The following is a 16,231-nucleotide window of genomic DNA, read 5'->3' as shown; positions in this document are numbered from 1 at the left end:
TTGTCAGTTGTACGGACTCTGGGTCAGTTCCATCTTTCTTCGCATATTTCATGACATCAAGAAATTTAAGATCCAAAGAATTTTCCTCCTCAGTTACCTCCTCCCTGAAGAGAACTCCTTTTAGATTCAGTTCTTGATTCTTTATGAACTCCTTATGGTCGAGCTTATGATGAATTTCAACTTTGGTGACTTCATGATCATAATGGTGCAAAGCTATCAGTACATGAATAACAGGGTACTCAATGATACTTAAATTGGCCAGCTGCTCAAATATTGGTGCCTCTATCTAGCTCGATGAAAGGTGACTTCACACCCGGCATTTAAGGAACAATACAATACAGATCAAATAAATTTACTCTGAAATGTGTGAAATGAGTATCAGTATCATACTGTGATCAGATCCTAGAAATTCCAAAGGCTAGGAGACCAGCTAAAATCAAAATGGCCATAACGGAGAAATACAGGCATAAAGTAGAGATTTTGACGACAGCATATGCAAGAAAAATCAATGAACACATAAAGCCCCTTCTTCAATAAAGGAGATTATTAACACTACTGTGGTTGCACAGTTGAGTCATAATCTCTTTAACTTCTCTTACAAGTATAAAAAAAATTTAAAAACACATTTACACAAATAATCTCATTAACTTTTGATCAAAAATGACGTAAGTGTTCCAAGCTAACTACTAGACACAATAGCTATGTCCAAAATGTCAAAAAGAACCCCAATAGGATAATTCCTGGAGAAAAACACATGACAGCCACTACTTATTAAAGATAAGTCCTCATACTAATCAAGTAATCATAGAAAATATACTATTGCTGATCACAAAATTTATTTGTAGTACTGTAGTTTCCATTTGAATTAAGTTAAAAAAAATACTAGTATAAAGTATAAACCCAAACCCGTTATGAAAAATTTGAGTGACTGCAGTGGTTCCTCACAGAATCGCTTGAACCGATGATTAAGAGGACCAGGTTCAAGATGATTTATAATAGCTGAAGAGAGGCTTGTATTATCATTCACTCTGATAAAAAAGCAATTGCACAAAATCTAAAAAGTGGAAAGCCAAGATAATCAAATGAGTAATAAAATACAATGGAATGCAAGAGAAAAATTATCTGAAAGTAGAGAAAAGTGTAATAATGAACCCTGCTACAAGTATCAAAAAGTCAGATAAAAATTTAGCACTGAAAATATTTAAATGGACACATATCCACGTCCAAACAGTACAACACAAATGTAGTTAATCACAAATGAAAGTCTCTCAAATGATATATGCTTTAGAATTAGATCACTTGGAAAAAGAAATTATAGATCAGATACAAACACGAAAGCAAGGAAAATTCCAAGTACAGGGTTATATTGATGCCCACCCGTGGTTACACAACACAACATCTGTAGAATGAATCCTCCATTCAATTTTCCATGAAATAACCTTCTCCCTGGTATCAATTTACAAATAAATAGTACATCAGAATCCATAGTATCTGTTATCTTCAAACATGAGGGGTGTGGTAAAGAGAACAGGAAACAGCTGAGATGCTTAAAAGTACACAAGACGTTGATCTGCATAAATACAACATTATTTGTCCCCCCCTCCCCACCCTAATGCAATCCAATTATGCAACAAGAATAATAAATGCCGGAGGACTAGCCATATTTATCGAAAATAAATAAGGGGTATTCCCATATAAATAAGCAAATTAGATTAGATTGTGTTGGTTTTAAGTTTCCTTGTAATTCTTTAGGCCCTGGACAATGTACGTCTCCTTTGATATAGGTTTGGAATGCAACATGTAAATATTTCACTCGACAGAAGACAGTGCCTTATCACTTAGTCTGGATAAAACCTGTTACTTTATCCTCAAAGACAAGATCCCTGAAGTTAACCATGCCCACAAGTGCCTTTAAGTTACTACAGGATTATTACAAGTGACTAAATACCAGAGTGTGAACTGGGGAGAGGATAGTTCTCGACCTAAGAGGTCCTCCCATTCTGCTAAGCTTGTGCTACGGACCATGGATGTTTTGGGAAACTAAAGAAGTGCAGTGTACATTATGATTTGTTGAATATAATTTGATCTAACTTAAAGAGGGAGGGTCTTGGTTTAAGTCCTCCCATCCCCCAATTATATTTAAGTTTTCTGTTTTTCAGTCTGTCTATGAACTCGTACGAGTGAGCAAGAATGTTAATTATATAGTATGATCAAACTAAGGCCTCCTTTCGTAGTTAAGGTTATGGGTGAGCTTATTACTTATTAAGATTTATGACAGCTGAAAAATAAAGCACTGAATCAGGTTTCATATATGAGTTCATAAAGCATCTAAAAACTGGGATGGAGTTTAAATTGATCGCGTTGTCTCCCATGGATTCTAATAGATAAACTGATAGAATATGATTCTAATTACTGAGAGGGAGTTATTTATTTCGGGATATAAAAGTGAAAATCAGCCAGTCTTAGCGGACAGGGAGCATAATTCAGATGGCTATAAGAGTAAGTAATCTTGAAATGTCATGGAAGCCAATGTTCCCCGCCTCTCTCATATGCTTAAAAATTCCATTTTATTCCTTACTTTCTTTACGGTCTGATTCGACTGAGTTCTGTCTAACTACTATTTTTCCCAGAGTCATCCATAGTTAGTAAATCTGTTAGTTCACCAAAGATTATACCATTCGAATAGCATTCTGAAGCGATGCCATGCATTGAATTAAAATCCATTCCTTTTCTACACACTTGTTTTAAGTTAGGATAAGAGATCATCTGATTATCTCTCCTACCGCTTCTTGAATCTTGTAATTTAAGGCTATATAACTAATCAGTAGAAAGAAGATATATTTACGATTCGATATACTTATTTATGAAACTAGTTTGTGGATTGCACAAATGACAGCTTGAATAATAAGTATTATTATTATTTTACATACATGCATATATATGTAAATGCTAAAATGACAACTATATGAAGAAGGATCAAGGAGAAGATACAAGAGATTTAACATCCTGATGATTGAAACCCAAGAAGAAACATAATACTAATTATAAATACCAATTTGTAGAACTTCTTACCTGTTTTCGTAAAAAGTTTGATTTTTTTATCTTATTGACATTCAGGTTGCAAGAAATTGGATTTTAGTCATCCGACTTGCTGCTGCTCCACGAAGACTTTTGAGCCGAAAAGGAAGCTTTTCAGAATCTTCCACAAAGTTTAGCTCTCTTTCTTTGAGCAGATTCAGCAACTCTTTTAACATCTTCAAGAAAATTGTAATCTGAATAGGAGTAAAAGATTTTACGATAATAGGTACAGCCCCATAAAAAAAATTATATTGCAAAAATCAAATGGTGTTGGAACCTACTCGACAAAAAGGGAATATCTTGAGATGCAACATGACATTAAGCATCAATTCAAGACTTCAAGTAGATTCAATATTAAGTAAATGTTTAAATTGTAGACTTAGTATACAATGGTGGGGTTTAGTAGGTACTTCAATTAGCAAAACAGAAGTCTTCAATTAGCAATCCCTTATGATGGCAACCCAGTTATATCAGATGCCTAACATTCTAACTATATTAAATATAAACTCACCGACCACGTTTTAATTTTTATAGTTTCTTGGTTATTGTTTCTTATATAGTATCTACCCCTGCAATACTGTAAAATCAGAATCCATAGGGCCAAATGGCGGCGAACCTCAAACATTTCCAAAAGAGAAATGTACTGAAATTGATGATGCAGGGAAAGAAAAGAATATGCTGCATAATTATAAATGGCATGCTGTACAAATTTCGAGTAGTTTCTAGAAAAAGCGATGCAATAAATTAATTGTGTAGAAGTGTGTGCCCTAGATAATTTATACTAATATCATAAAAGACAGCAGCGACCACTTGATGTCTATGTAGTTTGCAACTTATGACAAATATCTAGCAGTACATAGAAGCGATATATTTAAAGTCCTGTGAGTTGAAAGAAATAAACAAGCCTTGTTAACCGAGTGTTTCACCTATTATCATTGCAAATTTCATTTTCATGTGGTGATTAGCATATCTTCTTACAATCCCCTTCCGCCCAATATTGAAAACACTATCCCATTACTTTACTTACATGGAGGTAAGCACCATAACCACCACCCATGCATCATATTACTCTTCACAAATACAATCCTAACTGCAATTAAATAATCTCAACTACTACTAATTCATGTAACCTGGCTATTTATGTTTATTTAAAAAACTACAAAAAAAACACCCAAACTTGTTACCTCATATTCCTCAAAGACAAAATCCCTGAAGTGAACCATGCCCACAAGCCATTCCCTTATACTTATCCATTCATTTTCTACATACTTGTTTAAAATTAGGATAAGATATCATCTGATCATCTCTCCTACCTCTTCATGAATTTTGTAATTTAAGGCTATATAAATTATTAGTAAGGAAGCAGATATTCTATACTTATTTATGGAACTAGTTTGCGGATTGCACTATTCACAGCTTGAATAATATTTTTTTTTTCATACACGCATATATTTATGTAAATGCTAAAATGACAACTATACGAAGAAGGATCAAGGAGAAGATACAAGAGATTTAACATCCTAATGATTGAAATCCAAGAAGATACACAATACTAATTATAGATACCAATTTGTAGAACTTCTTACCTGTTGTTAAAAGTTTGATTTATTTGTCTTTTTGACATTCCGGTTGCAAGAAATACGAGTTTAGTCCTCCCACTTGCCGCTGCTCAATAAAGACTTTTGAGAGGAAAAGGAAGCTTTTCAGAATCTCCACAGAGATTAGCTCTCTTTCTTTGAGCAGATTCAGCAACTCTTTTAACATCCTCAAGCAAATTGTAATCTGAATAGGAGTAAAATATTATACGATGATAGCTATAGGCCCGTACAAAATGTGCATTGCAAAAATCAAATGGTGTTGCCACCTAAACAAAAAGGGGATATCGTGAGATGCAACGCTGCATTAAGCATCAATTCAAGACTTCAAGCAGATTCAATATTCAGTGTATGCTTAAATTGTAGTAAACAATGGTGGGGTTTAGTAGGCACTTTAGCATAGATTTTCAAAAACTTGAAAAGCAAAACAAAAGTCTTCACAATCAGCAGCAATTTCTGATGACTAAACCCACAACACAATACCCACTCTATTCTCCGCAAAAATGAATCTATTCCAATCTATCTAAATTTCTTTGCTAATTGGCTACTACGAAAAAACCCTTTTATAATAAAATCTATAAATAATAATAGTACAAACAAAATAACTCTCTAAAATTACACAAACAGCAACATTGAATACCCAAGCGCTCAAGTATTTGTCCAACCTTTCTGTGTGTACCAAGATCACAAAAAATATGAGATTAATTGTGTTTTTACAAAATATACTAACTTCCATCACAGCGTCACAACTACGAACTCATTGTTTGATAAAAATAATTACATTCGCCAAAATACCAACTCATTGACCTACAACTAGGCTAGATACATCTCCTGAATATTAAATTTCTTCATGCAACTAAACATTTACCAAAACAAATAGAATATCTAGGGCATAAATATCTTAACTGTTCCTACATAACCGCCATCTATGCATCATATTACTCTTATTTCACAAATGCAACCTTAACTGCAATAATCTCAACTGCTACTACTTCCCGGCTATTTATGTATGTTTAAAAAGTTACAACACTTACCATCCTAACATATCGCCCCGCAGCGTAGCACAGAAAAACGAATAATAGCTCTTAAATAATACAAAACACAATACACCCCTGACAAACAACTGATGACTACAGAAAACAGTTGAATGATCCGACTTAAATTGGGTTTCTGGTTCTATTTTCAACAAAAATGGTACAGCAATTGAAAGACGTGTAGTAATTGCAAGATTGTTGCGTTAAATATTCGCTGATATATGAAGATCATAAGTTTAACTACAAGGGACCAGGAGTACATGTCATTGCAATTTGCAGGCCTTTAAACATTATGAACATCCAACTTCCGCAATCAAGTAACACCATTGTAGAAACAACAAAGAACACATCAGTGGTGTTGTCATCCTTGCTTCATTATCTTGAGAAAAATCAATGCTGCAGATATGCATTGAAGACGACTCACTTCTGCAGTTCTGTACCTCTGCAAATGTGAATATAAATTATCCACTATTGAGGTATCTCTCCTTCCTCTAGCTCCTCCTCTACTGGCAAAACTTTGCTTGAACCTGGCGGATCATTTGTTTCCACTAGTCCCAGTTCCTCCATGAACACCCCATCACGATTAAAAAGATCTTCAAAACTTGATTCTGATATCAGACTCGAAATTGAACCTAATAACCCTTGCACAAGTTCAGGGTCTAGCTTTTCAATTATTTCTGCCACAGTAGAATTGACACTAAAATCCAACTGCTCATCTAAAGCTTTGTCAAAGAATATATCATTCTTTGTCCCTTCTTGTTCACTTGCTGTTGCACATGAAGAGCTGTCTAGCGTGTCTGCGGGTTTTTCCTCAGTTCTTGTCAGTTGTACAGACTCTGGGTCAGTTCCATCTTTCTTCACATATTCATTGACATTAAGAACTTAAGGATCCGAGGAATTTTCCTCCTTAATTACCTCCTCCCTGAAGAGAACTCCTTTTGGACTCGGTTCTCGATTCTTTATGAACTCCTTATGGTCAAGCTTATGAAGAATTTCAAATTTGGTAAATTCAAAATCATAATGGTGCGAAGGTAGGAATACATAAATTACAGGGTACTCAATGATACCTAAATTGGCCAACTGCTCACATATTGGTGCCTCTATATCTAGCTGGACGAATGGTGACTTCGAATGCTGCATTTAAAGAACAATACAAAACAGGTACAATAAATTTACACAGAAATGTGTGAATTGAGTATGAGTATCATACTATGATCAGATCCTATAAATTCCGAAGGCTGGGTGACCTGCTAAATTCGAAATGGCCATCCCAGAGAAATACATGCATAAAGTAAGTAGAGAATTTGATGACAACATATGCAAGAATAGTCAATGAACACGGAAAGCTAGGGCTGAGCATTCGGGACCGAACCGAACCGAAATAACCAAAACCAAATTAGTAATTTTTTTTCAAACCGAACCGAACCGAAATTATTTAAAAACCGACCGAAAAACCGAACCGAATTTTTCCGGTTTATTCGGTTCGATTTAGAAAAACCGAAATTTTAAAAACTCAATATTATGATGTTTAAATTATTATTTATGTTTGTGATAAAATAATATTTAAAAAATGGTAAAATAAATAATAAAAAAATGCAATTAACAGGAGGATCATGAACTTCGTGGTGTGCAAGTGACACTGACACTGCTATCTTAAACATTGGTACACAAATATTTTTTTAAAAAAAAATTCTTCGTGGGACATGAGTTTTGAAGGGATTTGAGTTTAATAAGAAGGATTCCTAGAGAACTAACAGTAGCTATAGAACACAACATGCAAAAAACAAACCTAACTCGAATTCAGATTCAATGATCTTGAATTCAGATACAATGACTGCAATATCCTAATTAATAAGCAAATTGTTAACACAAACACTATCATTTTCATGATCAAAGTTCCCCCAATTTTATTGTTATACTTATAATAGATAATAGATGTTGTATTATATAAAAAATATAATTCAAATGTATGTATATATAATTCGGTTAATTCGGTTAAACCGAACCAATATTCTGACAAACCGAACCAATCCGTTTTTATTTCGGTTCAAACCGAAAAACCGAATTAACCGAAATTCTGAAAAAAATTCAAACCAAACCGAACCAAAATTATACGGTTCGGTTCGATTTTTTGGTTTCGGTTCGGTTTTGCTCAGCCCTACGGAAAGCCTCAATAAAGGAGAAGATTGATACTACTGTGGCTGCCCAGTAGTGTACAAAAATATTTAAGAACACATTTACACAAATAATTTCATTAACTTCAGATCAAAAATGAATTAAGTGTTTCAAGCTAATCACTAGACCCAGTAACAATATCCAAAATGTCTAAAAGGCTCCCAATATTAAAGATAGGTCTTCATCCTAATCATAAAAAAGCTGATCGCAAATTTAATTTGTAGTAATATAGTTTCCATTTGAATTATGTTTAAAAAAATACTAGTATAAAGTAAAAACCCAAACCCGTTATAAAGATAAGCAAGATTAAATACCTGAAATTTTCGGATAAAAAAATTGAGAGAATGCAGTGGTTCCTCGCAGAATCGCTTCAACTGATGATTGAAAGGACCAGGTTTAAGATGATTCATAATAGCTGAAGAGAGGCTTGTATTATCATCAACTCTGAGAAAAAACAATTGCACAAAATTTAAGTAGTGTAAGCCAAGATAATAAATGAGTAATAAAATATGATGAAATGCAAGAAAAAATATTTCTGAAAGAAGAAAATATTTCTGAAAGAAGAGAAAAGTGTAATACTGAAACCTGTTACAAGTCTTAAAAAGTCGGATAAAAATTCAACACTGAAATTATTTAAATCGACACACATCCACATCCAAGCAGTAAAACACAAATATAATCACAAATGAAAGTCTCTCAAATGTTCAATATATGAAGGCATATATATATATATACACTTTAAAGGTTTATCACTTAGACAAAAGAAATTATAGATCAGACAAAAAGACCAAAGCAAGGAAAGTCCCAAGTACGGGGTTATATTGATGCCCACCCGTGGTTACGCAACACGACATCTGTAGAATGAAACCTCCATTCAATTGTCCATGAAATAACCTTCTTCCTGGTAATCAATTTAGAAATAGATAGTTCATCAGAATCCATACTATATGAAGTGTTAAAACAATCTGCGATTAATACAAATAATCAAACAAGTGTGTGCGTGAGTAAACGAGATCAAACGGAGGAAGAAAAGATATAAACAGAAGAGAGATCCTCGAGTCCAGTTGAAACTGTCTCCTTAAAGCTATTTCGCCTCTCACCGTATGTGCGAGTCGATAGCCTCCCAGGATAAAACGAGGTAGCGGCGGCGTTATGGATAACGAGCACCTTCAGCGAGTTTGAACGAGCACGAAACTATCACCGAGAGAGAGATTTGTGTTTAGAGGCAAATATGTTTTGGTGTGTCTAACCCTAACGCCTTAGAGGTGTTTATATAGGTGTAGATAGACTTGTGCGCTACTCTTTTCCATAATTAAATATCATTAATTATTCGGTGTAATACTTGCAAGCTACTCTATTTCATAAATAATCTGAAACAGAATCAGATCAAGACATACACCATTCAATTAATCTGAAACAAAATCAAATTAATTTATGCCATAATATTTGAGCCAAATTCTAATGGAAAATAATAATTTCCATTATTAAGAGAATATCATCATATCTCACACATCTTTTAGTCATAATGCTCAAAAATATGACTTACCAATATGGGACTTATACCCATATTTTCCAACAATCCCCCACATGGGTGAGATTGGTGATCTTAGTAGCACACACTAGACAGACAGACAGACACGGAGTTTGACTTGGTGATAGTTTCTTCGATCAGATATAGCATACGATAGGTAGAGAATGCTCCTTGAACCTTCGCTCGAGTAAGCATACCGACTTTACTGGTAGACAGTAGACGTGCTTGTCCTTGAACTGTTCGACCGTTTATGTAAACGATGATATACTTATCACTATATCGTTTCTGACTCGTTCAGCTCTCATGAGTATGTCCATTTTGGCCATGGAACATCGTCCTGGTTCTGCAGAAGTTTCTAAAGAATTGTGCCTCGCAATTCTCCTTTGAAGCGGCCCCACTTCTCTCCCACATAGGTGATCTTTATCTTATAGAGTAACCCGCGTTTACTCAACTGAATTCCATGCGTTCACTCCTGAGCTCCATGTATTCATCAAAGATCATTAAAAGCTCAAAGCTTAACCTCGTACCTTACGGGTCTCACTGTTTCCTCATCATAGGAACAGGCCAGGGGTTACCCCCACAGTGATTTGGTCATCATGATTTAGTTGTCCCATTGAACCAAGTTCTTGGGATCTCCAGTCAGCAATGGTTGGGTGTCCACCATGATGCCGTTAAGCAATAGGCTTAAGGCCCATCCCTCTCGATGATTTCTCAACCACTTCTTTTGATAACCCTTTGGTTAGTGGATCCGCGATATTATCTTTTGACGGTATATAGTCAATAGTGATAATTCCGGTTGAGATCAATTGTCTAATGGAACTGTGTCGTCGTCGTATATGACGAGACTTTCCATTATACATCGTGCTCTGCGCTCTGCCAATAGCGGATTGACTATCACAATGAATCCCTATCGCAGTTACAGGCTTTGGCCATCTTGGAATATCCTCCAGAAACTGACGTAGATATTCAGCCTCTTCGGCGCATTTATCTAGTGCCACAAACTCAGCTTCCATCGTGGAATGAGTTATCACCGTTTGTTTTGAGGATTTCCATGATATTGCCGCTCCAGCTAATGTAAACACATAGCCGCTCGTAGACTTAAGTGCTTTCTTGCTAGATATCCAATTTGCGTCAGTATATCCTTCTAATACTGCTGGGTATCTGCCATAGTGCAGTCCATAGTCTCGAGTTCCCCTCAAGTACCTTAGTACCCTTATAATCGCTTTCCAGTGATCAGCTCCCGGATTACTCGTAAACCTACTCAACTTGCTAATTGAGTATGCAATGTCTGGTCTTGTACAACTCATGAGGTACATCAGACTACCAATTATCCTCGAGTATTCCAATTGGGAAACAGCTACACCTTTGTTCTTGGATAGGTGCAAAGTCATATCCACAGGTGTCCTAGCTTTCTCAAAGTCATCCTTAAGAAACTTCTCAAGGATCTTGTCAACATAATGTGGTTGACTTAATGCGAGACCCTCTGATGTTCTAGAAATTTGAATTCCCAGAATTACATTTGCTAGTCCCATATCTTTCATGTCGAACCTTGATTTCAACATGTCCTTTGTAGATTTGATAACTTTATCATTGCTTCCAGCAATAAGTACATCATCTACATATAGTGTCATCATGACATAGCCATTGTCATTCTCCTTGACATAGTTGTTCTCGTTATCCTTGTAATAGGCACAGCTATCACATTCATTGATTTTGAAACCATTGGCCAGCACGACCTCATCAAATTTTTCATGCCATTTCATAGGCGCTTGTTTCAAACCATACAATGATTTCACCAATCTACACACTTTCCTTTCTTGTCCTGGGACAACAAACCCTTCAGGTTGTTCCATATAGATTTCTTCATCTATGTCTCCATTTAGGAAAGCTGTTTTCACATCCATTTGATGTACAGTTAGATTACGCATTGCAACAATAGCAAACATCATCCTTATGGACGTTATTCTCGTTACAGGAGAATATGTATCAAAGTAATCAAGGCCTTTTTGTTGCTTGTATCCTTTAATTACAAGTCTGGCCTTATACTTATCAATAGTGCCATCAGTTTTCAACTTCTTCTTGAAAACCCACTTGCTACTTAATGGTTTGCAACCAGTTGGCAAGTCCACTAATTCCCAAGTATGATTTTGCATAATTGAATCAACTTCATTCTTGATGGCCTCTTTCCACATAGGCCCATCAGGTGAGGTAACCGCCTCCTTATAAGTTTTTGGGTCACCTTCTTCGAGCAAATAGGTCATAAAATCAGACCCATAGGATTTCTCCGTTCGTTGTCTTTTGCTCCTTCTCACTACCCCCACATTTTCGTTTTCACTTTCGTCACTCCCATTATCGTCATCTACAGACTCATGAGATCGTTTAGACGTCGTAGGTTGTTGGTTTCCTGGATTACAGGGAAACATCGTCTCAAAAAATGAGGCATTCCTTGATTCCATAATGGTATTCTTTTGAATATCAGGAATCTTGGATTCATGAACAAGAAACCGATATGCAGTGCTGTGTGGAGGATATCCAATGAAGACACAATCCACAGTCTTAGGACCTATCTTCACCTTCTTCGGTGTAGGGATCAGTACCTTTGCAAGGCACCCCCACACTTTCAGGTGTTGATAACTTGGTTTCTTTTTCTTCCACATTTCATAAGGACTTACATCCTTATTCTTGCGCATCGTAATATTTAAAATATTATTTGCGCTTAAGATGGCTTCTCCCCACATCGATTGTGGGAGCCCAGAGCTTAACAACATCGCATTCATCATCTCTTTCAGAGTGCGATTCTTCCTTTCAGCCACACCATTTGACTGAGGGGAGTATGGTGCAGTGACCTCATGGATTATACCATGTTGTGAACAGAATTCCCCAAACGGTTCAACATATTCACCTCCACGATCACTTCGTATCGTTTTAATTTTCTCAGTTTGTTGTGTCTCAACTTCTTCCTTATAGATTTTAAATTTATCTATAGCTTCGTCTTTGCTTTTCAACAAATATACATAGCAGTATTTTGTACAATCATCAATGAATGTAATAAAATACTTGTTTCCTCCTCTTGTTGGAGCGAATTTTAAATCACATATATCGCTATGTATTAGGTCTAGCACTTTGGTGTTCCTTTCCACACGTTTAAATGATGATCTCGTTAATTTTGCCTCAACACAAGTCTCACACTTATGTTTTGAATCGATAGTAAGTTTAGGTATGTATTCTTTTGCACTTAAACGTCGTAAAGTGTCATAATTTACATGTCCTAATCTAGCATGCCATAAATTAGGAGACTCAAGCAAGTAAGCAGAAGAATTCTTCATTTCATTATCGTCCTTAACGGACATTACATTGAGCTTAAAAAGCCCATCAGTTAAATAACCCTTGCCTACAAACATACCACTCTTAGACAAAATAACTTTATCTGACTCTATTACAATGCGAAAGCCATGCTTATTCAACAGAGAACCAGACACAAGGTTCTTGCGAATATCAGGCACATAAAGTACATTCTTCAAAGTCAGATTCTTCCCAGAGGTCATCTTCAGGATCACCGTGCCTTCACCCTCAATGGTAGAAGTTGCTGAATTCCCCATGTAGAGCTTCTCACCAGCATCGGAAGCTTTGAGGCTAGAGAAAACCGCCTTGTCTGAGCAAACATGCCTAGTAGCACCAGTATCAATCCACCATTCACGTGGATTAGAACCGACCAGGTTCACTTCAGAGACCGTAGCACAGAGGTCTATGTCACCCATCTCCTTGGAGATATTCTCTACCATGTTTGCTTCTTTCTTCTTGTTGGGCTTCTTGGGCTTCTTGCAGTCAGAAGACCTATGACCAACTTTATCACAGTTGTAGCACGTCCCTTGAAATTTCGACTTCGAAATCCCTCCCTTGGGTGCCAGCTTTGCCCCTTTACCAGAATTAGCCTTCTTGGGCTTGGAGCTTTGAGCATGCTCCACCATGTTTGCCTTCTCAGTGGCAACATTAACTTTCTTCTCGGACCCTCTGTTGTCTTCTTCAATACGAAGTCTAACAATAAGATCCTCCATAGACATCTCCTTTCGCTTGTGCTTAAGGTAGTTCTTGAAATCTTTCCATCCAGGTGGAAGCTTTTCAATAACAGCAGCAACTTGGAAAGACTCACTTATGACCATTCCCTCAGCATGAATGTCATGAATGATCACCTGCAGTTCCTGCACCTGACTGACCACAGTCTTAGAGTCTGCCATCTTATAATCAAGAAAGCGGCCAACAATCCACTTCTTTGCCCCAGCGTCCTCGGTTTTATACTTATGGTCAAGTGACTCCCATAAGACCTTAGCTGTTGGCTTCGCGCTGTATACGTTATACAACGAGTCAGACAAACAATTTAACACATAGTTCCGACAGATGTAGTCGGAGTGCTTCCAAGCATCAGCAGCATACACAGTCTGCATGTTACTCTCAGCAGTGAGCAACGGTGGTTCTTCCTTAAGGAAGCGATCCATATGCAACGTGGTCAGATAAAAGTGCATCTTTTGTTGCCAACGTTTGAAGTTCGTTCCGTTGAACTTCTCAGGTTTTTCAGCATGTGCAGCAGGCACAGTTGGCATAACAGGTGCAGCAGGCACCACGGGTGGAACAGATGGTACGTGCGTCTGTACTACAGGTGTATGCACACCAGTAGGCACCGCAGGTATGATCGGAGGAGTGAATCCTGCCGATATCTGTCCAAGAGGAACACTAAACTGTCCAATGACAGTGTGTCCCACAGGCACATGTTCCGAAGGCACATGTCCAACAGGCGTTTGACCCCCATCAGACCGTACGATCCGTGCGTTAGGGTTAATCGGCTGCTGGTGAACCCCATCAGATCCAGTGATCTGTGCGTTGGGATCAGCCGTCATGTTCATCGAATCGTTCACAGTTTGGTTCTCCATCGATCTGTTACTCAACAAAACAAGCAGATACAGATGTATCAGTCACAGATGTATATAAAAAAAATTAGCTTTAAGATTGTTAAAACAATCTGCGATTAATACAAATAATCAAACAAGTGTGTGCGTGAGTAAACGAGATCAAACGGAGGAAGAAAAGATATAAACAGAAGAGAGATCCTCGAGTCCAGTTGAAACTGTCTCCTTAAAGCTATTTCGCCTCTCACCGTATGTGCGAGTCGATAGCCTCCCAGGATAAAACGAGGTAGCGGCGGCGTTATGGATAACGAGCACCTTCAGCGAGTTTGAACGAGCACGAAACTATCACCGAGAGAGAGATTTGTGTTTAGAGGCAAATATGTTTTGGTGTGTCTAACCCTAACGCCTTAGAGGTGTTTATATAGGTGTAGATAGACTTGTGCGCTACTCTTTTCCATAATTAAATATCATTAATTATGGAATCGGTGTAATACTTGCAAGCTACTCTATTCCATAAATAATCTGAAACAGAATCAGATCAAGACATACACCATATCAATTAATCTGAAACAAAATCAAATTAATTTATGCCATAATATTTGAGCCAAATTCTAATGGAAAATAATAATTTCCATTATTAAGAGAATATCATCATATCTCACACATCTTTTAGTCATAATGCTCAAAAATATGACTTACCAATATGGGACTTATACCCATATTTTCCAACATGAAGAAGGATCAAGGAGAAGATACGAGAGATTTAACATCCTAATGATTGAAATCCAAGAAGATACACGATACTCATTATAGATACCATTTGTAGAACTTATTACCTGTAATCATAAAAAGTTTGATTTATTTGTCTTTCTGACATTCCGGTTGCAAGAAATTGGATTTTAGTCCTCCTATTTGCTGCAGCTCCATAAAGACTTTTCAGAGGAAAAGGAAGCTTTTCAGAATCTCCACAAAGTTTAGCTCTCTTTCTTTGAGCAGATTCAGCAACTCTTTTAACATCCTCAAGAAAATTGTAATCTGAAAAGGAGTAAAAGATTTTACGATGATAGCTACAGCTCCATAATAAATGTATATTGCAAAAGTCAAATAGTGTTGGAACCTACTCAACAAAAAGAACAAAAAGGGGATATCTTGAGATGCAACATGGAATACCCCCTTCTTTAAATAGAATAGAGATATTACTTAAAATCCAAAACCTGCAAACATAGCTGTAACGCCCCCAAATCCGGGGTCAGAGGATTTAGTCGTCACGATGAAACCTCAATCCAAATTAACCTGTTAAAACAATAAATAAATGCTAGCGGAAGATATTTATCATTTATGACCTCAAACTAATCCAAGATCTTTTAAGCTTACAGTTCTAGAAACAAGATATCCAAATTCCACAAATAATTTTTCACTTTCTTTTAAAACTCTTTTCAACAAATACAACTCAAAACTAAACCCACTAGTATAACTTCGAAATGAAGTATACTAGGCCCAAATAAAATATACAACTATAATATAATATAATATAAACAATTTTACACAAAAGAACTTACACTAATTCGCAAACCCTGGACCAACCACCTTTTAAGAGCTTCTTCTTGCTTCCTCGAATTACGTAGCTAAACAGCGCAAGTTAATCCTCACTGGAGGTTAAATTTAAAAACAGGCAAGTATGAGCGAAAGAAATGCTCAGCAAGATCATTATGACATATATAGGGTCATTTTGATATAAAACCGACATCTGTATCAGAGCAGAACATTTAAAATCAAAATTGTTGAATCATAAAACTCTTTTTGATATTTTCAAACGAAAGGCTTCAGCAATACTTTGAATCTTGACGAGAATAAAACTCGTAAAACAGTGTTTACAGAAATATCGTAAACAATTCTAACATGAAACAATGATTATGG

General features: G+C 36.4%; 1 protein-coding gene across 1 annotated transcript; it reads right to left on the bottom strand.

Annotated features, from left to right (window-relative positions):
- Positions 1–1,176: 1,176 nt before the first annotated feature.
- LOC141720333 (uncharacterized) lies at positions 1,177–15,392 on the bottom strand. The gene is made up of 7 exons (XM_074522689.1): positions 15,151–15,392; positions 8,715–8,783; positions 8,197–8,326; positions 6,775–6,841; positions 4,665–4,860; positions 3,073–3,272; positions 1,177–1,446 (listed from the first exon to the last, which is right to left on the bottom strand). The coding sequence occupies exons 1-5, from the start codon at positions 15,189–15,191 to the stop codon at positions 4,748–4,750; spliced, it is 420 nt and encodes a 139-aa protein (XP_074378790.1). The 5' UTR covers positions 15,192–15,392; the 3' UTR covers positions 1,177–1,446; positions 3,073–3,272; positions 4,665–4,747.
- Between the last annotated feature and the right edge of the window lie 839 nt (positions 15,393–16,231).

This window comes from Apium graveolens, chromosome 4 (genome assembly GCF_009905375.1).
Source record: "Apium graveolens cultivar Ventura chromosome 4, ASM990537v1, whole genome shotgun sequence".
Classification (NCBI taxonomy): Eukaryota; Viridiplantae; Streptophyta; class Magnoliopsida; order Apiales; family Apiaceae; genus Apium; species Apium graveolens.
The sequence above is the reverse complement of the archived record's forward strand: the minus strand, read 5'-3'. Positions and strand labels throughout refer to the sequence as shown.